The sequence below is a fragment of the Dermacentor andersoni genome, chromosome 3 (genome assembly GCF_023375885.2).
Source record: "Dermacentor andersoni chromosome 3, qqDerAnde1_hic_scaffold, whole genome shotgun sequence".
Lineage (NCBI taxonomy): Eukaryota > Metazoa > Arthropoda > Arachnida > Ixodida > Ixodidae > Dermacentor > Dermacentor andersoni.
The window spans coordinates 2,172,645-2,195,849 of record NC_092816.1 but is presented as its reverse complement, the minus strand read 5'-3'; the positions used below and the strand labels follow the sequence as shown (position 1 = coordinate 2,195,849).

General features: G+C 50.5%; 1 protein-coding gene across 1 annotated transcript in view; it reads left to right on the top strand.

The window, feature by feature from the left end:
* LOC126520633 (monocarboxylate transporter 9-like) overlaps window positions 1-23,205 on the top strand; it is a 168,167-nt gene that overhangs the window by 107,443 nt on the left and 37,519 nt on the right. The window contains exons 3-4 of the mRNA XM_050169430.3: window positions 493-636; window positions 11,900-12,772. Coding sequence (XP_050025387.1) covers window positions 493-636; window positions 11,900-12,772 — 1,017 coding nt within the window. The remainder of the gene's footprint in view (window positions 1-492; window positions 637-11,899; window positions 12,773-23,205) is intronic.

Genomic DNA, 23,205 nt, shown 5'->3' with positions numbered 1-23,205 from the left:
CGTTGCACAGGCCCCAGGGCTTAGTGATCCTTAATTCACACAAAAAAGGAGCACATGTTCTCTAAGCACCAAGTAAATATGATCAAACGATCAGTATCACATCACCGCCCGTCGCAACAACGTTTATAGATCCTCTTTATACCGCACTCTCGTCATAAGGAAACGTTGCTGGTAATTTGAGTCTCTGAAACCTTTTTTAATGTGGCTAGTTTAATGAAGCGTGCCCAATTTCTAGCGGCACTGGAGTTTCCGACGGTGCGCGTCGTTCGTACTCAGTTGCTTGATGGCAGTGTCTGCTTCCTTTCACTCTCCGAGTCCTGAGCTTTTCTTGGGCTATGATTTGCCTTAAGCACTGCCCATCAGTGTATTGTTCTTCGTATTTGCCTGTTTGCTTGCATCGACATATGGCAATTACTCCTTCAGTCAGCAAACCCACACCACGCCGATAGTTCCTACGAGGAGCGGTGTTGATATGATTTACGTTCACTGCAGGTCTCTCGGTGGGGTTACTGACACACTACCTGAATGACCGCATCCTGGTGGTCTTGGCGACGCTCACCTCGGCCACGGGTTTGGTGCTCTGCTACACGGCCACCAGCATGGTGCAGATTAACTTCTACTACAGCATCAGCCAAGGTGGGCGTTCGATTGCAGCGGTGGCAGTTCGGGCAAATAACCTTGCTTCTATTCTTTCTCTAAACACAAAAAGCTCAGTGAAAGCGCTTGCAGCGAAGGCAGCTATATACAGGGTGTCCCAGTTAACTTGGACCAAGATTTAAAAAATACCCCAGAGCTCTAGCCCTTTCAGCCCTGAATTTTTATCACACTGATATTTTTTCTACCATGGTATTTCGGTTCTTTGCCGCATAAGAAACCGAAATTTACGAAAAAAATGTTTGTGTTTAGTCTCATGTAATGTCTGGGATCATGTCCTCAAATGAGGACATGAGGGCCCAGTGGGTGTAGAAGAGACAAAAGTGGATCTTGTGTAACAGTTTATTTTCCATGTTACAAATATACTTCGATGCAGTAAAAGTTGCTAATCTTGAGGCTGCAGTATCGCCTGCATATTCTGGGATGTTTTAGAAGCCAAAGAAGCCGACCCGTCAATGAAGACAAACAACTGCTGAGTTCACGCGATGTGTGCGCGTGGAGCCAGATGAGCTGCTGGCACTTCTTCCTTGCTGACGTCAATTTTCCGTTGTTTGGCAATGCTCAATTGGACACGATCCGAAAGAGACAGACTGAATGCCCAGATCAGAAAGGTCACCAAGCAAGCCCTCGGCATTCCAACCAGCACCAGCAACGAAAAGCTGGGGCACCTGGGCATGCACAACACCCTGGAAGAAATTGCCGAAGCCCAGCAGTGCGCCCAGCTTGCTAGGCTTTCGACGACGCCTCCGGGGCGCACGATCCTAGAGAAGCTAGGCTTTGCACAAGGACACATAGGAAAAGACTTTGCGGACCTCCCACGGGACATACGCGCCAGGATCACGGTCCGCCCTTTACGCAGAAACGTACACCCCGAAAACAACAGGGGCAGATGACAAGCGAGAGGACAATTCCTTCTTAACCAAGCCTTGGCGAACCGTGAACGCTCAGCTTTTGTGGACGCGGCGGCATACACGGGAAACAAAGCTTTCGCAGTGGCGGTTGTGGACGGCCGCGGATCCACAAGATATGCAGCCACGGTAATTGCAAGGAAGCCTGAACAGGCCAAAGAGGTTGTGATCGCTGTTCCGCTCACCGACGGCAATCTTTCCCATATCTACAGCCACTCCATAGCCGCTATCAGAGCTTTCCAAAAGGGCACGGTCTGCGCACAGGCTCTCAAAATTGTTTCAAAGAAAGAGATTAAGAAACACTTCATATACTGGTTCCCGGCACACTTAGGACCAAAGCTCGGCGACGTCCCCAATCTTAACGAGGCGGCACACGAGGCTGCGCGCGCGCTTACAGACCGCGCGGCTTCACCCGACCACTCGGAGAATAAGGACGCGCCCACTACATACAATGAAATCACTAAACACTACTACCTACAACGCAGACAATATAGCACGCCACACTGCACGCTCACTCGAGCTCAAGCGGTTACACTCAGAATGCTACAAACAGACACATACCCCACTCAAAACAGATTACACCATTACATGCCTGAGCTCTACGACAAGTCTTATTCCACCAATTGCAATACATCCCTTAACGTTTATCATTTACTCTGGCCGTGCTCGCAAGCTCACGTAAACTACGAACAGGACAAGCGCAAGTTTGAAGAAGATATCCGGAGCGAAGAACTCGCTCCCCAACTCTGGGCCGTCCAGCAGGTCCACGACGCCGCCAGGAAACTCAACTGCCCGGTTCCGTCGTGGGAGACGCCCACTCCAGGAGAGCCCAAAGCTCTCGTGGCCTGCAGGACCTGAATAAAGTTGATTTCCTTCCTTCCTTCCTTCGTTTGGTATTTCTATTTCCCAATACTTGAGCTACTGGCAATATGCCATTTTCAGTGATGGCTTCCAGTATAAGCGCAGACGGGGGTATTTACCGACTCCCATTAGCAAGTGTAGAGAAATAAGTTTCCATATTTCTTCTTCATTCCTTTGGACCGGTTTTCCTTCTTTGAACACAAAATACAAGTTTGTTTTGTTAGCCAGCTCAACAAACACGTTCTTTGCCACGTAGCGCGAGAAATATTCGTACCGAATTGGCAGCTCGTCAAGACAATGCTCATTTTCGTCAAAAACTCCACTAAAATCAGCAGATGGTTTGTCAAAGGCTCTTCTGGGCCATGGCATTTCATTACACGGTTGCTCTTCATCTAATTATCCAGAAGTTTCCGACGAATCGAGGACGTAGTCATCGCTTCCTGTTTCTTCAGGAATGAAGTCGTCGTCTTCGTCATATTCTTCGTTCTCCCAAACGTCTGATAAATTTCCATTATCAAGTTGGGCGAACATTTCATCTGCGTCATCGAGCGGCGCAAATCCAGACCTGCAGGCCCTAGTCGCTGAGTAGAAGTAGTGAGGTTTCATTCCGGCGCCTGAAAAATAAACAGAAGTCGCTTTACTTCAAGGCACCACCCTAGCCCAACATGCGAGATGCGGCACCCACTCAGCCCTCGTGTACTCAAATGAGTACACACATTATTACGCATGCGGTGACTCAACTACGAATACGTACGGGATGTTTTAAATAATTATATATTCTATAGGGAGGTAAAAACATTCTCCTAAATTCTCAACTAGCCACTAACAGCGCCTAACAAGTAAAAAAAAAAACGAAAACGCACTTACTTGGTCCAGCTTCGACGTTGTCGGCCTTCATCTTTGTTGTTTCTTGCCGGTGCTCTGGCAAACACGAGCACACGAGAAGTGATGTCCATGGCGATGGAGATGCCTGCTGAGTTATTTGGGTTTCTGTTTTTGTTTCGTTTTGCAGTTTATCGTGCAACCCACGGCTTTAATGTCTTGTCCTCATTTGAGGACACCAGGGCCGAAAGGGCTAGAGAAATCGTATTTTTTGTAGGTGCCCTACAACATTGTAATTAATATTGCTACGGAACAGCCGCCACAGTGTAGCTGCACTGAGGAGGACGAAGACGACGTGTGGGTCGGCTTGATATAGCGTCACCATTTTGGCCTCCGTGAGCTTCCCTGTATATAAATTGTAAATAGTATTCGCCTTCAGCTTCACGTAACATTAATTTCCGTCATGGAGCTTTCCGTCATGGAGTACCCGTCATGGAGCTTCGCGGCGGTCGGCTCCTGCTGGCGGCACTTCATCTACGCAAGCGTCTCCGCCTGCAGCCCCGACCTATATCGCCGTTTCCCCACCTCGGGATCCTGGTGTTTTCAACGGAGTCGGCAGTCCGGATGTTGACGACTGGCTCCGCTTATACGAACGTGTCAGCACCAGTCACAGGTGGGATGCGACTATTGTGCTTGCCAACGTACTTTTCTACCTCGACGGAGCTCCATTGGCGTGGTTCCAGACTCACGAAGAGGAGATCTCTAGCGGGGATCTCTTCAAAGACAAGTTACGCGACCTTTTTGGCAATCCGTTTGGTCGACAAGTCAATGCCAAGAAGGTCCTTGCCACAGGTGTACAGACATCGACCGAGTCCTACGTGTCGTACATTCTCGACGTCTTGGCCCTTTGTGCCAAGGCTGACCCGAACATGACTGAGGACGATAAGGTTAATCACGTCCTCAAAGGCATTGCTGACGACGCCTTCAATTTACTGGTGTTTACAAACGTCACCAGTATCGATACCATCCTCAAGGAGTGCCGCCATCTCGAGCATGCTAAAAGCCGCCGGGTATCCCAGCACATCACGCGACTTCCCAACACAGCTGCTACATCATCTTGTGACGACTCCTCGCTTAAGGACCCCACGGGACGACTCGCTCGCTGGGCGTTACGCCTGCAAGAATATACCTTCTCCGTGGTATATAAGACGGGACGCTTGCACCAGGATGCCGATTGTTTGTCCCGCTACCGCGTCGACGAACCGGCTGATGCGGACGCCATCGCTTGCGTTTTCTCTGTGTCCCAGTTGCTTCAAATCGGCAACGAGCAACGGCGCGATCCTTCATCACGAGCCCTCATCGACCGTCTGGAGTCAACTCCTGGCGACGCTTCTCTCCGGATGTTTCTCCTTAAGGAGAGGGCATTATACCGCCGCAATATTGATCCACACGACCTTGACCTTCTGCTCGTCATTCCATCGCACCTGCGTTCGACTGTCCTCCAGCAACTTCACGATGCTCCCTTGGCTGGACACTTGGGCGTCTCGCGCACATACGACCGTGTACGCCGTCGATTCTTTTGGCCGGGTCCTGCCCGCTCCGTGCGGCGCTACGTTGCCGCTTGTGAGCCCTGTCAGCGAAGGAAGAAGCCCTCCACACCTCCAGCTGGATGTCTCCAGCCGATCGACATCCCACCCGAACCCTTTTTCCGTGTTGGTCTAGACCTTCTTGGACCAATTCCTCTCTCGGGCTCCGTAAATAAATGGGTCGCCGTCGCTACCGATTATGCTACGCGGTACGCAATCACCAGAGCCCTCCCGACAAGCTGCGCTACTGACGTTGCTGACTTTCTGCTCTATGACATCATTTTAGTGAACGGTGCTCCGCGCCAATTACTCACTGACCGTGGCCGCAGCTTTCTGTCGGCAGTCGTTGAGGACATCCTCCGCTTCTGCTCGACAAAGCACAAGTACAGCACGTCCTACCACCCACAGACCAACGGCCTCACGGAGCGCCTCAACCGGACCATCACCGACATGCTTTCGAAGTACGTTGCGACCGACCACCACGACTGGGATCTTCACTTACCATATGTGACGTTCGCGTATAATTCATCGCGTCAGGACACCGCCGGCTATTCACCGTTCTATCTCCTATATGGCCGAGAAACGGCGTTCCCTTCGACACTTTGCTGCCCTCGGCCACACGTTCCGCCACTGAATACGCCTGCGACGCGATCGCACACGCCGACCACGCGCGCCAGCTCGCCCGCACCCGTCTCGAGGCCTCACAGGAGCATCAGAGATGCCTATATGATCGCCACCATCGTGACGTGCACTTTTCTCCGGGTTCTCTGGTGCTTCTCTGGTCACCCGTTCGACGTGTGGGCCTTTCCGAAAAGCTGCTGTCGCGCTACACTGGCCCTTGCCGTGTGGTACGACAAGTGACCGATGTCTCGTATGAAATCATCCCCGCCTGTCTCTCAGCGTCATCATCAGCTGCAAGTCACATCGTTCACGTGGCAATTCTAAAACCATACCACACAGCTTTCACCGCGGATGTGTAGATTAAGCACCGGGACGGTGCTTCTACAGCCGGGGGTGATGCTACGGAACAGCCGCCACAGTGTGGCTGCACTGAGGAGGACGAAGACGACGTGTGTGCCGGCTTGATATAGCGTCGCCATTTTGGCCTCCGTGAGCTTCCCTGTAAATAAATTGTAAATAGTATTCGGCTTCAGCTTCACGTAACAATATGCTTGCGATTCAAGCGATACTTAAGAAGTTCCCTAATTTAAAGCAATTAACCAATCAATACTTCGGGATGAAAAATATACTGGCTGTAGGTACATACGACTGCCGCTACTAAACAGTCGGTACGATTTTTCTAGAGCTCTTGGGTTTTTCAAAAATCTTGGTCCAGTTTAACTGGGACACCCTGCATAGTGTAATTAGCAAGCGCGCCGAAATTCTTCTACTGAGTGTCCTAACACTAGGTTAAAGATAGGCCATAACTTCCTATATGTACTGAAATATGGTTGCCAGCCAGGTTTGCTGGTACGAGGGACGTTCAGAAAGTAAGTTCCTTCATTTTTTTAAAGAGAAGATGGTCCACCAGGCAAAACAAACCATCGCCATAAGAATCCACGCCCGGTGCTGGTGGAACCGAATGGAGCGGAGGAGGAATGACACATGCGCAGAGCGCCGAAGAAGAGGGAGTAGCTGCAGGCCGGCGTGCACAAGGTTATTCGAGTACAAATCACGATGGCAGAAAGACGTGTGCTGATAACGTGGTCGCCAATCGAAGTGCGAGCTGCGATCCGAATGGGCACCTGTTCGCGGCATTGAAAGCCGTCGTCTCGGCTCGTCACTTCTAAAGCAATGCTGAGGTGGAGCAGGCTGTGTGACAATTCCTTGCATCGCAGGGCGCTGAGCTTTACCAAAGGGGTTTCTTCAAACTGATTGCACGCAATGACAAATGTCTCAATGTCGGTAGCGACTATGCGGCAAAATAGGGCAAGGTGCATAGTTCATGACACCACGGTGTGTTTCTTTCTTTTTGTTGACAATAAAGTTTCGGTTTTAAAATAAATGACGAAACCTACTTTCGGAACGTCCCTCGTACGATGGCATAACATCGCAAACAGCGCAGAAACGAAACAAAAAACTTGTGTGACGCTTAGGTTTCTCCTTTAAGAGTGGAACGCGATGGCACTCAAATATTCCTGACTGGATCTTGCTCATACCTGCAACAGCAACTTGTGTAACCGCAATATTTACTGGGAAACAATGGTGCCGAATGCTAGGCACGAAAGCGAGCGTTCTGCTAGAAACGCGGCCTCTAGCGTGGCCGACCCCGAAGGTAGTGCAGAGCCGTGTCAATAATGTTACAGCATTTTCAGGTTTCTGTTATTGTTTTGCACTTTAAATATTTAAGTCTCAGATGATTTAACATAAAAGACATGTGCGGTCGGTGTTTTGCATCACAACACTTGTTTGTGGGCTGTCATTCTCAATATACCGGTGAATAAGGTTGTAAAGAATGTAAGACAAGGTATGAGCAACTTTCGTGATAGAAAGGTGTCGCATTATAACCCACAAATAATGACTGTCATACAGCAAGGCGTGCCATCTATATATGCCCAAATATATACGGAAATTTTCGCTCAGGGACAACTCCGTCGACGCCGGCGCCGGATTGTCTGCGTCACGACGCCCTTAATGCTATCACGTTAAAATAATGAGGGAACAGATAAACAGTGCACATGTCGTGTGTTCGGTTATTTCGCGTGAGCTACTGACGCAGAGGCGTTTGCGTAATTGCCTCCTTAACGGACACCACATCTTCTGGCGCTTCACCTAACTGGTGTCATAAAGAGACCTTTCGTGTTTCCGTGAGTGTTGGTTTTCTCAAAAAAGAAAGATTTACAAAGGCAACATTTTGAGGATTACGCTGGTACCTAAAATTCACCCAGCAGCAAAGTGGAGTACGCCCGGTTGCTGCGATATTAGCTCAGTCTGTCTACGCTGTGCCTTTTGTGCGCTTAAGGGCCGAACTTAGAATGCCAGTATTGCCAAACTTACATTCTTTCAAATATTGAATTGAATTCTGGGATTTTACGCGCCAAAACCACGATTTAATTATGAGGCATGCCGAAGTAGGGGATTCCCGAATAAATTTCAGCATCAGGGGATCGTCAGTGTTGCCCCCGCGCACGGGGCACGGGCACTTTCCCGCCGCGCGACTGCGACTGGCTTTGACTCCGCCACCTGGTGCTCAGCAGCGCGACACCAAAAGACGGGTATTCTTTGAAATATGAACACTGTCTGGTTGACCATTGCACACCAGGTGGCGCCACCGATCCAGCCACTCACAACAATACACAATACAACAATACAACATATCCTAGAGGTACGTGGAAACAAACTATAAGGGGCGGCATAAGTGACATCCGAAATATAACAGCCGCATCTTCCTAAGGAAATGAAGAGGTGTTTGAAGAACAAATGAGCATGAAAGAGAACCAGATGGAAAAGGGGCTGGTGCTGACAAATTTCAACTGGAAGAAAGTCAAAGAGTAAATTGCTAAGCCCACCCGCCGTGGTTGCTCAGTAGCGATGGTGTTGGGCTGCTGAGCACGAGGTCGCGGGATCGCATCCCGGCCGCGGCCGCCACATTTCGATAGGGACGAAATGCGAAAACACCCGTGTACTTATATTTAGGTGCACGTTAAAGAAACCCAGGTGGTCGAAATTTCCGGAGTCCTACAACCGAGGTAGAAGAAAGGCAAGAGCCGAGGCTCTGCTCCGTTCATTCGGCAGTGAGAGAAACGCGCGCTTTGTCGACGCAGCCGAATATGCGAACGGCCAATCATACACCGCCGTAGTCAAAGACGCAGAGTCAAAAATCAGAACCACATGCAGTGTATACACCAAACACTCGGAAATAGCAGAGGAAGTAGCGATTGCGCTGGCCCTCACAGAACAGGAATGGGAAGTCGTACTAAGTGACTCGCAAACGGCAGTAAAGAATTACGCCAAAGGTCGAATTTCCAAGGAAGCCCTGTCCATTCTGGCCAAAGCGGGCAGATCCAAAACCGCGAGCTCGGGGATCATATGGTTCCCCGCGCACGTCACCACGGAAGGCGACGCGCTCCCGAACCTAAACGAGACGGCGCACCGGACGGCGCGAGACATGACCCGCCGCGCCGAACAGGGCAACGCCTCTCGCACGATAGCGAACGCTTCTCGAGCAGAACGGGACAGGCTCACCAGATACAACGACATAACCAGTGCATATTTGAACGCCAGAAGGATATACCCACCGCCGAGTCCCAAATTGAACAGGAGGCAGGCCGTCGCCTGGCGACAACTCCAGACGAACACCTTCCCTAATCCATTCCGTCTGAAACGTATCTTCCCAGATAAGCATCAGGACGACACGTGCAAATTGTGTCAGGAAGGACCAGCAACACTCAAACACATGCTGTGGGAGTGCAATGTAGTTATAGGAGGGATGGTAGTTACTCCGGAGACCCTGTCGTCGAGGTGGGCCGGCGCTCTGCGCAGCTTAGACCTCGGAATCCAAATGTGGGCAGTCCAGCAAGCCCGTGAGGCGGCGTCGAGGCAGGGCCTTGACGTTCCCCCGTGGGAGACCTGAGCCCAGGTCGCGTTAAACCTCGCTGGACGTACAAGAAAGTTGTATCCATCCATCTATCCACTACGGCGTGCCTCGTAATCAGAAAGTGGTTGTGGCACGTTAAACCCCATAATTTAATTTAATTTTAATTAAAATTCCTAAGCCCACAGCCACAGGGCTAGACGAGGTTCCCGTTAGGCTGATTAATGAACTAGGACCAAAAAGTAGGGAAGCTCTGATGAAAACAGGGGGAAAGAAATTTAATATATACAAATACCAGACAGTTGGCGACAAAGTAGTATGAATTTAATTTATAAAGGTAAGGGGGAGAAAGATAGATTTCACTAGTATAGACCGTTGACCATTATATCGGTAATTTACAGGCTAGCAATGCAGGCAATCAAATTAAAGCTGCAAGCATAGGCAGAGAATAATGGCATTTTGGGAGAGCTTCAGAATGGCTTCAGAATAGGTAGGCGTTTGGATAATTATTTTTTGTTCTTACTCAGTGTATTGAAACATCAAGAGTACAAAGCAGACCGTTATATGTGTCCTTTTTAGACAATACAGGAGCGTATGACAACGTAGACCGCAACATTTCCTGAAGTATTTCGGAAGAGGAAGGCTTAGGAGACGATTGTCTACAGCTTTTGAGAAAGATTTACCTAGAAAATACCGTTTGCGTTGAATGGGAAGGGATGAGGAGCGAGGAGAAAGTTGATATCAACAAGTGACTCAGGCACGGGTACCTTTCATCCAGAGAAAGAAATGCGCAGAGAAAGAAAAACAACAACAAATTAAATATACTCCACGCACTGTGCGACTGTGCGAAGCATTTTCAGCTAGCTGTTTGGATATCCAGAGTTCTCTGGGGTTATGCTAAGCGTTACTGGATGTGTTTTAGTGATGCGCGCTACCGTAGGGCTGACGCAATCAATGTGGTGACGACGATAGTACGATAGCACTGGCGACGTAATGACTGGTTGTATGCACTAAGCTGAAGAAACGTGGTGCTACATTTCTGCGCAGGTCGGAACATTAATTTCATGCGATGTATAAGTTTACGCAGTACGTCACTCGCAAGCTATAATGAAATGCAAACTGATTTGGATGCACAGGACGAGACGTCAACGCTGCGAAGTCCCGTGGACGAAGACGATGTATATGGTGTATCGAGCGAATAATTAAAAATTAGTTTACATTCTGGGGCTTAAGGGCCACAACAAGATATGACCGTGAGGCACGCCGTAGTGGGGGACTCCCGATTAATTTTGCCCACAAGGGTTTCAGAAGCGTGCACACAATGCCTGGTACTCTGGCGTTTATGAATTTGGTCAGGGCATAATGCTGCCGCTGAGGCGGAGATGTGATCCCTCGCCAAGCACTTCGCAGCGCAACCGCACAATCCACTATACCCCACCACGGCTGCTCGAGCGTATAATTGTGATTGACGATGCATCCACACAGTAGCGCAGCAGATCTGTTTCTAAACACACATAGCAGCCGTTCTATGCCCCGTGTGTCAGTCTAGAAATAGGCGCATGCCTACTCAGTGGCCGAAGAATGGCGCAGTCCAACTATGCAAAATTTGAGAAGTCAGTGAAAGCGTTCAGCCTGTATTATACGACATTGTATTAATAAATATGCATGCTTAGGAATACTTAAAAGCGGGCATTATATGTACATGTTCTATGCCGTGATTTATTTCTTGATTTCGTACAAAAAAATAACTCTCATTGGGACTATATTTTTTGCGTCGAAAATACGGGTTATATAAACGGGACCATCTCTGGCACATTCCCAGTTGGCCAAACATGATGTAGGCCATATATAGGGAAGCTACCAAAATCATAAAGATCATTTTGTTGTATGATACATCAATTATGAGGTCTGTGTGCTTTCCCGATACCTACGGGCCCGTAATATGTGTACTGGTTTTTTGTCGTGCTTTATTACTCGGCTAGGCAGAACAGAGTTGCGCTCAGTTCCAGTAATTTGTCGGTCAACATTAAACCACACTACCGAGCGCCAGTAAAAAAAAGAAAACGGAGGAACCGATCCCAATTATACTTAGCGTGATAAGGGTTTTGCGATGAAATTACCTATATAGAAAGCAAAAGTTGTTGTGGAACGCTGCATCAGCTTTCACAAAATACGTTAATCAAGCGCATATAGTTGCCACGAAGCATATATTCGAAAACCATATATTCCTTTTCGCAGAATAATAGCAGTTTTAGACAATTTAAACTTGGGGAAGGAAGGGAACGAACATTAAAAACTAAATGTGTAAGTCCATAACATTAGCTGAGAAAATAGCAATTTACATGCAGTAGCACATTATCGATGCGCTGGCCACCTGAGGGCAAAGCTTCTCAGGACCTTGTCATTAAAGTTCTTTGTCTGTCTGTCTGTCTGGCCACCTGAAATGGTAGCGAAGAGCGATTCTCATGATAGGATCGGATAGTTTTGTCGGGCTAGCTTGGCTACTACGGCAATCAAGCAAGGTGTTCGTGCAGGTCTCGGGACTGGCCTGGTCTTCACATTGACGGCAGTGATCCTGAACAACGTGTTCAAGAAGAACCGGGCCACGGCGTCCGGCATCAACCTGTCGGGCCCCACGCTGGTGGCACTGGTGTTCCCGCTCCTGTTCCAGTACTGCGCGCGCACGTACGGCTTGCGCGGAGCATTCCTCATCTCGAGTGGTTTCACGCTGAACGCGCTGCCTGCCGCGTTCTTGCTGAGCGGCAGTCTGCGCGATCCGCCGCCGCCAGAGGAGCCCGAGATCGTCAACAACCCGCGCTACGACTGCGAGGTCAACATAACTGGCAGCACTTTCACCTTGGCCGACATCTCGGGAAGCACTTCGGACATCGCGAGCAAAGCCAGGAACGCTGCCCGCCATGGAGGCAACTCCGTCGAGAAGGAGAAGCTTCTTGACGCGAAAGACAGCGGGAACAACAACGAGCAACTCCCTCCGAGCAAGCGCCAAGGCCCGGAACGACGCAGGTCAGACGAGGTGAAACTCACGTGCAACCTGAGTGGCGCCGCTTGCGTAATACCCGCCAAGAACCTCAAGGAACCGCTCGGCACGCAAAGACCCCATGGTGTGGATGCGAGCCGGTGTGCCCAGGAACGCACGTTCGCCGATCGTTCATGCAGCCTTCCTTTGGCTAAGGGAACGCTGCCAAAGGTCCGCATCTCCAAGTTCGCCAATGCAGTGTCCATGTTCAAGGTGCTACTCTGCTCGCCCTACTTTCTGCTCGTCTGCCTCTCCCAAGTGTCACACGTCTTCAATCATGGCACATTCATCACCATCATCATCGACTATGCCAAAGACAATGGCATACCACCTGAAGAAGGCATTTACATACTTTTGGCCAATTCGGCAGGTGAGCTAAGCAACCGCGGGCGCGCGCTTATTTTCTCGTTCGCGTGTGCAGCGCCGCTCCGTAGACAAGGACGACTAGTGAGTCTTCGTCCCTACGGAATGACGTTGAGTATCCTGTGTCGTCTAAGCTGTCGACCATGCACCTAGGGTTGCTGAGACTAGTCGTTCTTATGCTAGAGATGGACGCCTTTCAGGGTATTGGGAATTACTGAACTGGCACATTTGTCATTCAAAAACAAGGTAATGCACATTTCATGGCGCCCAGAGTGTTATTTGCTTCAATACTACGCCCGCGAGGTATGCGGTCTATACCTAGGACGTGGCATTCTCCGTTTAGTTCATTTTTGGGTATTCGATATTCTTTATGAGTGCAGATAACTTTGCCACACGTATGCCGAATTTATATTAATGGTATAAGTAATTTACGATATTTTAAATGCATTTAGCGAACTTCGTTTCTAACTCATGTTGACATATCAGTGAGTCACTACAGGACTATAAGCGAAATAACACGAAAGCCTCGAAAACATGTCTGCGTTGTCCGCACCAGCTACAAATGACGCTTAATTACGATACTAGCGGTTCTAATCGAAATGAACCGTGCTCTGCTTGAACGACCGAGATGTAGAGGCGTGGTATGCCTCTCCGAGTGGTTAAAAAAATTAGGTGTCATTCCAATCTCTGAAAGTGGACAAGCAGCGAAGCTGCAGCATATCGCACAGGGCTAGACAAGGGCACAAGTATTCATTTTCATCATTTGGCAATGGTAGTGACGAGAGTGTTGTGATTACTGTGATATACACTGAATGATTCAGTTACAGCCTTAGATTCTTGGCCAAAGTTAAATCTATAGACAACCGTTGTTGAGTAGTTGAGTGGCTTGGATTGTGGTGGTGATGGAAACCAAACTCTTCTAGCACAAAATGCGTGAACCATTTCCTGTGTGGTTTCGAAATTGAAGTCTCCAACGACGACTACAAGGGTAGTGTCATGACGGTTAACCCATCCAAAGTGCGTGTGGTCATGAGCTCGATATCACACTTGGGTACGCCTGGGAATATGTATAGAGTGGATATCCCAATTCCATCTTTCGTTTCTACGGCGCAGTCACCTCCACAGTCGGTGGCATTGTCGTCTTGCAAGTCAAGGGTATGTGGCTGTACATACATATTGTCACGTGGTAGTGACGGTGACGAAAGAAGCAGTACGGTGGAATACAAAACTAGCTTTTATTGGGCGAACCTGTGCCCACAAAACAGGCTACACTTATAGCACAACGAAAGCGGCGAACACAGTCGGCGATTGTCGAAAATCTGATCAGCAGGTCAAGCGCGTCGGCATAGAGAAAGGAATACAACAAGAGCGGACACTCCCATAGAGCCCAGCGGCCGAATTGACTGCAGCGCACCAAGCCGTGGGTGTTAAAACCTGAAGCACACTTCCGGTTTCGGTTTTGTGCGCGCGCGTTTTGAATACTAGCTGGTGCGCGTCACGCCGGCTCCCTCTTTCTTTTTTTGCTTTTGCAGCAAATTTTTATTTATATATTTTTTTATTTATTAAACATTTATTTTCAAATCATTTTATTAAGTAAAATTGATTGCGAACGATCTTCACTAGCCTCCATTGAATATGTGCCACGTGCAATTTCATAAAGACGCAAGACACCTTGTGAAATGAGGAAAAATTTACGTTTATTTTTGTAAATGCTCGTCGCGGGCTTCTTGTGCATTCATCCAACGTTGTGGCACCAGGTAAGCAGCAGTAGTTTCCGCAGGAAGATCCACCAGACGACGTGAGCTGAAAAAAATTACAAGTGTTATTTTGGTGTTAACATGCAAAAATAATGCCAGTAGAGGCGAAGCGTGCGAAAGTGGTGAGTGGGCGGCATTACAAACAAATGCAGTTCGTATTTTCACACTCGGCGTAGAAAATACCCGACTCATTCAAGCAATACCGTACATACCAAAAACACATTCTAATTCCAAGTATTCCCCTCTTCCCAATGCTTATTTCCTGCACTTTAATAGCACCGATTCGCGGGCAACGGCGCGTTTCGCGAACTTGGCTATTACTGACGCGATAGTACGCTACGAATACACAGAGGTGGCCACAACACAGGCTCTCAACCAGAGCATGCTGGACGCTCGCAGAATTCCTTCTACTCGCACTCAAGACAAAATGCGTGGGCGCCGTCCAGAAGACAGAATTTTCGAGTCACTAGTTCGTGGCGTTTGAGCTCCTTGGCTTATCTCTTGTGCGTTCTGCAGGCGCAAGCAACGCACTCCCGTGTTATCACTCTTGACGATTGCTCGTCGCGTTTTCGACAAGCGTGGGTACCGAAAGAAGGCTTAAATTGTTGCGGGGACATAAAAATTGCCACAATCTTGTCGCAGTAAAATTCAGTACGCGCCAAACTAACTGTCACCACGGCCGAGCTCCTTTTCGCTGCGTCACAACAGGCGCGGCAAACGGGCTTCATAACATAAAAGTATCGAAAATAATTTTCAACAATGTTGGGCGTCAGAGAAAGAAAAGCGCCATGAACTAGTGAGTGCATTAAAGCGCGAAACCGCGCACTACGGCCGAGCCGATTTTCACTAACCGAGTCGCAGCGCCAGGCGCGCCCACTGCGCTCGAAAGGTAGCCCAAAAAGTAATGAAATTAGTTTCAATAATGTTGGCAGTCAGAGAAAGCGCCAAAACTTGTCGCAGTAAAATTCAGTACACGCGAAACTGCGTCACAGCACCCTGTGCGACTAGCGTGCCCAAAAACTACCGAAATTTGTTAAAGTAATATTGGGGCTTATAGGAAGCGTCGCAAACATCTCCCAGTACGATTCATTAATTCAAATTAACTGCTCCACGACGGCCACGCTGTTTTTCGTTAACTGCGTCACTAGTCTAGCCTAGGTGCCGGGCAGTAAGCCTAATTGCTTGAAGTGCGTCGCAGACTGTCGTACAAAGTTTCTCACCTTGCCGTAGTCCAATAGTGCAGTGCTGCCATGTCGAAGTTCCGAATGAACGCAATAATTCGCCGGGAGGCCACCAAACCAGGCTAAATCCCAAAATAGAAAAACAGGCAGACGGGTGCCCGAACAGTCCAACGCTCAGATGCGCGGCCTGTGCCTGTCGCTTCGGCGGTGTGTCTGACGAATGACGCAAACATCTGGCTCGTCATTCGCCGGTTCGCCTGTCGCTAGGCAACGGAAGTAAGCCGCAAAGATTAATTTAATTTATACGCAGATATTTTTAATTTTTCCGAGAAAGAATAAAAAAAAAAACAATTTCTGTTAATCTCATTTCACATTCTTCTTTTTTTCGATGCCCGCGCCCCCAATTCGTCGGTGTTAATACTATAGCGTGACGTGTTTCCTGTTTCCAATTTTCGCCGAGTGTCCGCTCTTGTTCAATCCCTTTCTCTATGGCGTCGGCTTTTATACAACAGTCGTCGAATGTTCCAGACTAATCGTTCGGACCCGCGTGCCTTCCACAAAGTTCTACACCATTCGCGTCAGGTGATGAAATCAGATAACATAAGTCTCGGCGACAACAGACAGCGGATAGAAGCATCGATAACTTTCCAGAAACTTCGGATACATGCAGGCGCGTCCCATGCTGTGCGATTACATTTGTTAGGCGGCGAAACGTGGTTGCCCGATAAAGATAAGTACACGTGTCAATACCCCCCTCTTAAAAAGCATCGACCCGATGCTGCAAATATAAGAGAGCGAAACACAAAAGGACACTTATTAAACATAAGTAACAAAAAGAAATAAAGTCCAAAGGTCAGTTACGCGAAGCCACAAAGTTCGTTAACGCTGGTAGTAGGGCTTGAGTCGCACAACGTGGACTATTTCAGGTCGCGAGCGGCGCCGCTGTGATGGCGAAATACCGTCTGGCACGACCTCATAGTCCAGTGCGCCAATACGTCGGATGATCTTGTACGGTCCGAAATAGCGACGCAAAAGCTTCTCGCTCAGTCCTCGCCGGCGTATAGGGGTCCAAACCCAAACACGGTCACCGGGCTGGTACTCCACGAAGCGTCGTCGGAGTTGTAGTGTCGGCTGTCGGTCCTCTGCTGGTTCTTGATTCGCAGGCGGGCGAGCTGTCGGGCTTCTTCGGCGCACTGGAGGTAGGTACGGATGTCAAGGTTCTGCTCGTCCGTGACGTGAGGCAGCATGGCGTCGAGCGTCGTCGTCGGGTTCCTGCCGTAGACCAGCTTGAACGGCGTGATCTGTGTTGTTTCTTGTACCGCCGTGTTATAAGCGAATGTTACGTACCGCAGGACGGCATCCCAGGTCTTGTGTTCGACGTCGACGTACATCGCTATCATGTCGGCGAGGGTCTTATTCAGCCGCTCCGTAAGACCATTCGTCTGCGGGTGGTAAGCCGTTGTCCTCCTGTGCCTTGTCTGACTGTATTTCAGAATGGCTTGGGTGAGCTCCGCTGTAAAGGCCGTTCCTCGGTCGGTGATGAGGACTTCTGGGGCGCCATGTCGCAGCAGAATGTTTTCGACAAAGAATTTCGCCACTTCTGCTGCGCTACCTTTCGGCAGTGCTTTTGTTTCAGCGAAGCGGGTGAGGTAGTCCGTCGCCACGACTATCCACTTATTTCCGGTTATTGACGTCGGAAAGGGTCCCAACAAGTCCATCCCGATCTGCTGGAATGGTCGGCAAGGAGGCTCGATTGGCTGTAGTAATCCGGCTGGCCTTGTCGGCGGTGTCTTGCGTCGCTGACAGTCTCGGCATGTTCTGACATAACGGGTGACGTCGGCGGTCAGGCGCGGCCAATAATACTTTTCTTGTATCCTCGATAGTGTCCGGGAAAATCCGAGGTGTCCAGCGGTCGGATCGTCATGTAGGGCGTGCAATACTTCTGGACGAAGTCCTGACGGGACAACAAGAAGGTAATTGGCGCGGACTGGTGAGAAGTTCTTCTTCACGAGTAGACTGTCTTGAAGTGTGAAGGAAGATAATCCGCGCTTAAATGCCCTGGGAACAACGTCGGTGTGCCCTTCCAAATAATCGACGAGCCCTTTAAGTTCCGGGTCCGCTCGTTGTTGTTCGGCGAAGTCTTCCGCGCTTATTATTCCAAGGAAGGCGTCGTCATCCTCGTCATCTTGCGGCGGCGGGTCAATGGGGGCGCGTGATAGGCAATCGGCGTCTGAGTGTTTTCGTCCGGACTTGTATGTTACAGTGATGTCGTATTCTTGTAGTCTCAGGCTCCACCGTGCCAGTCGTCCTGAGGGATCCTTTAAATTCGCTAGCCAACACAAGGCGTGATGGTCGCTGACGACTTTGAATGGCCTGCCATATAGGTAAGGGCGAAATTTCGCTGTAGCCCAAACGATGGCGAGGCATTCCTTTTCGGTCGTAGAATAATTGCCTTCCGCTTTTGACAACGACCGGCTAGCGTAAGCTATCACGTGTTCATGTCCATCTTTTCTCTGGACCAGGACGGCGCCGAGGCCTAGGCTACTGGCGTCAGTGTGGATTTCGGTATCGGCGTGCTCGTCGAAGTGCGCAAGTACGGGCGGCGACTGCATGCGTCGTTTGAGTTCTTGAAATGCGTCGGCCTGCGGCGTTTCCCACTTCAACTCGACGTCACATTTAGTTAGCTGCATCAGCGGCTCAGCGATGGGTGAAAAGTTCTTGACAAATCGCCTGTAGTAGGCACACATGCCAAGAAATCTACGCACTGCCTTCTTGTCGATGGGCTGTGGGAACTTTGCTATGGCAGCTGTCTTCTGCGGGTCGGGGCGGACTCCAGATTTGCTGATGACGTGGCCTAAAAATAGAAGCTCCTCGTAAGCGAAGCGGCACTTTTCCGGCTTCAGAGTAAGTCCTGATGACCTGATGGCCTCTAGTACTGTTGCCAGCCGCCTAAGGTGAACGTCGAAATTTCCGGCGAAGACGACGACGTCATCCAAGTATACGAGACAGGTCTGCCACTTCAATCCTGCTAAAACCGTGTCCATCACGCGCTGGAACGTTGCAGGCGCCGAGCACAGTCCGAATGGCATAACCTTGAACTCGTAGAGGCCGTCTGGGGTGATGAAGGCGGTCTTTTCGCGATCTCTTTCGTCGACTTCTATTTGCCAATAGCCAGACTTGAGGTCCATGGACGAGAAGTATTTAGCGTTGCAGAGCCGATCCAATGCGTCGTCTATCCGTGGGAGGGGGTATACGTCCTTCTTCGTGATCTTGTTCAGACGACGATAATCGACGCAGAAACGTAGGGTTCCGTCCTTTTTCTTTACCAGAACAACAGGGGATGCCCACGGGCTTTTCGACGGCTGGATGATGTCGTCGCGCAACATTTCGTCGACTTGTTCTCTTATAGCTTCACGTTCTCGCGCCGAAACTCGGTAAGGGCTCTGACGGAGTGGTCGAGCGCATTCCTCGGTGATTATGCGATGCTTGGCGACTGGTGTTTGTCGAATCCTCGATGACGTCGAAAAGCAGCCTTTGTATCGTCGGAGCAGACTTCTGAGCTGCTGTTGCTTAATCATAGGGAGATTTGGATTAATGTCGTAGTCTGGTTCGGGAACCATGGTCGTCGGGGTAGATGCGGCGGAATCCGAGAGGACAAACGCATTACTTGTTTCCAGAATTTCCTCGATGTACGCGATCGTCGTGCCCTTGTTGATGTGCTTGAACTCCTGGCTGAAGTTTGTCAGCAACACTTCAGTTTTCCCTCCATGCAGTCGAGCGATCCCTTTTGCGACGCAAATTTCACGGTCTAGCAGTAGACGTTGGTCGCCTTCGATGACGCCTTCTACGTCAGCGGGTGTTTCGGTGCTGACCGAAATAACAATGCTGCAGCGAGGCGGGATGCTCACTTGATCTTCGAGCACACTCAAGGCCTGATGACTACGAGGGCTCTCCGGCGGCATTGCTTTATCTTCCGACAGCGTTACTGACTTCGACTTCAGGTTGATGATTGCGCCGTGTTGGTCCAGGAAGTCCATACCGAGAATGACGTCTCGTGAACACTGTTGGAGGATAACGAAGGTGGCAGGGTAAGTCCGGTCATGAATGGTTATTCTTGCCGTGCAGATCCCAGTCGGCGTGATGAGGTGTCCTCCAGCGGTGCGAATCTGAGGGCCTTCCCATGCGGTCTTAACTTTCTTCAACTGGGCGGCGATGTGTCCACTCATTACGGAGTAATCGGCCCCTGTGTCGACTAAGGCAGTGACTGCGTGGCCGTCGAGAAGCACGTCGAGGTCGGTTGTTCTTTGTCTGGCATTGCAGTTAGGTCTTGGCGTTGGATCACGGCTGCGTCGTGTTGAACTGAAGTTGGAACGTCGCGTCGTCAAGTCGTCTTTCGTTGGTGTAGTTTTGGCTTCCAGACTTCGTCGGGACGGCGGCGTGTCGTTATGTCGTCGAGAGGGTCTCTTCGTCGTCTTCGTCGGCGGCGGAGGATCTTCGTCAGTTCGACGAACAGCAACCGCACATCCATCGGCTGCTGCTTTTAGTTTTCCGGGTATGGGCTCGCAGAGCGGCCCCGGGCTGGGCCAGTGTATGGACGGCGCTGCGGCGACAGGTAGCGGCCTGGTGACGGCGAACGGGACGGTCGTGGAGAGTTCCACTGAGTGCCGGCTAGGTAATCGGCAATGTCACGTGGGCGCTCCCCAAGCTGTGGACGCGGCGCGTTGACGGCGAACCCTCTCAGTCCCATGTCGCGGTATGGGCATCGGCGGTACACATGGCCGGCTTCTCCGCAGTGATAGCAGAGCGGGCGGTGGTCGGGGGCTCGCCAAATGTCCGTCTTCTTCGCATAGGTGCGCTGGGCGACGGGTGGGCGCGCTGGCGGCGGCGGCGGCGGACGACGGAATTGCGGTGTTGCAGGACCTTGGCGCGGTCGCGCAGGGGGGCCTTGACGGCGGGCGACGACGGCGGCGTAGGTCATTGCTTCCGGCTGCGGTGGTTCTGGTTGCACCTCAGGAACTCCAAGGGATCGGTGCACCTCTTCTTTCACGATGTCGGTGATAGAGGCCACTTGAGGCTGCGACGAAGGCAAGACCTTGCGCAGTTCTTCGCGCACAATGGCCCTGATGGTCTCGCGCAGATCGTCCGTGGCCAGTGATTGAATTCCTGCGTTGTGGGTAGAGCTTGTGTGGCGGTTGAATTGCCGGTTCCGCATTTCGAGTGTCTTCTCAATGCCGGTGGCCTCGCGAAGGAACTCTGCTACGGTCGTCGGTGGGCTTCGTACCATTGCGCCGAAAAGTTCTTCCTTCACACCACGCATGAGTAGGCGTACTTTCTTTTCCTCGGCCATATCCGGGTCGGCGTGGCGGAACAGACGGCTCATTTCTTCCGTAAAGATGGCAACGTTCTCATTTGGTAGTTGCACTCGGGCGTCCAGCATAGCTTCGGCCCTTTCCTTGCGCACGACGCTTGTAAAGGTGCGCAGGAAGCCGGTACGGAACAGGTCCCATGTTGTCATTGTCGACTCCCTGTTCTGGAACCACGTTCTGGCGGCGTCTTCTAGGGCGAAGTATACATGCCGCAACTTGTCGTCGGAGTCCCAGTTGTTGAAAGTCGCGATTCGCTCGTACGTCTCCAGCCAGGATTGCGGGTCTTCAGTTGCTGCTCCATGGAAGGTTGGTGGGTCCCGAGGTTGCTGTAGGATAACGGGGGACACTGGGGCAGCCATTTGGTTTGTCTTGACCACGGCGATCTTCTTTGTCGTTTCAGGCAGAAGTCCGTGCTCTGGGGGGCAGTCTTTGCAGTCTGCGGCTAGCACGCTGGTCTTGGGCGATGTCGGTTTTGTCCTCGGGCTTCGGGCTTGGATCGCGGCTTTGCGGGGGCGTTCGGTACATGAACGCACAAGCACCTCCACCAGATGTCACGTGGTAGTGACGGTGACGAAAGAAGCAGTACGGTGGAATACAAAACTAGCTTTTATTGGGCGAACCTGTGCCCACAAAACAGGCTACACTTATAGCACAACGAAAGCGGCGAACACAGTCGGCGATTGTCGAAAATCTGATCAGCAGGTCAAGCGCGTCGGCTTTTATACAACAGTCGTCGAATGTTCCAGACTAATCGTTCGGACCCGCGTGCCTTCCACAAAGTTCTACACCATTCGCGTCAGGTGATGAAATCAGATAACATAAGTCTCGGCGACAACAGACAGCGGATAGAAGCATCGATAACTTTCCAGAAACTTCGGATACATGCAGGCGCGTCCCATGCTGTGCGATTACATTTGTTAGGCGGCGAAACGTGGTTGCCCGATAAAGATAAGTACACGTGTCAATATTGCGTTATGCCTAATGGCAATGTCTCCCGGTCTTGAGTCCATGTGCTATTCACAAGCGATCCCAGTGCACCCATCGACTTCAAACAATGGATAATAATTTATTTATTGCAATAGCAATTATCTGGATACTCTGGGTGCATTTTTGCCGTCATCGCCGTAGTCGTCGTCGCCGTCGCCCTGATGTTCCATTAAAAGTACAAGGGTGATAACACCGTCGCCGCGCAACGCATGCGGTATATGCAAGTTAAAGCGCGCGAGGGTGAGCCGATGATCGCCGTTCAAACTCGTGCGCGCAAGGGAGGAAAGCCGGGAGGAAGTGCGCCGTCTTTCGTCGCACGCATGCCATCCGGGAAGGGGAGGGAGAGGGGGGGGCGTTGCACTTCGGCTAGCAACTGCATATGGCGCGACCGCGCGCGGGCTTTATCTTGAAAGCGATCTGATTTGGGGGCACTGCCTAGGTGGACCGACGGCTCGTAGCTTTGCGTGTGTTGTGTTCTCGCGGCTCAGTTTGCGTTGAAGCGAGAGACGGCACGAATGTTACTTCGCTGATGCTGCTGAGGCGTTTCCTCCCAACAGAATTTTGACAGCAAGTGCCCGCGGTCATCCAGTGTGATGTGTTCACGTTTGCCTGTGCGTGCTGACGCCACGCTTGTTAATTTAGTTAGTAAGCGAATGATTAGAAATTTATATGGCCGATAAAACGACTATGCTTACTTGGTGTGGCTGTCTACTAATTTGCTATCGCAATTGATAGCATACCTCGCTTTAGAGTTCTAGTTTCACACTTCATGCCTTGATTTTGAAGAAACCACGATGAGTGAAGTGTGTGATCTATTGTGTCGAAACACTGATTACCGTTCCAGCAAGCCAAATATTCTCACGTCGCGGGCCTAATGTGATGCCAGCATCGTTCCTTCGACTCACCCGTGTGTATCGTGTGCGAAGGTGAAGCGATGCTCTCGTGTGTAGGGCTGGCGAACCGAACAAAGATCGACAGCCGGCTATCGAGGGTTCAGATGGATTTCCTTCACGAAATTGTCATGTCCATTAAGAAATAGCCGAAAGCTGCCGTTAGTAGCGCTGGCAAACAATACCTATATCAGATCTTGTACACACACATAAATACGACCCGCCGTGGTTGCTCAGTGGCTATGGTGTTGGGCTGCTG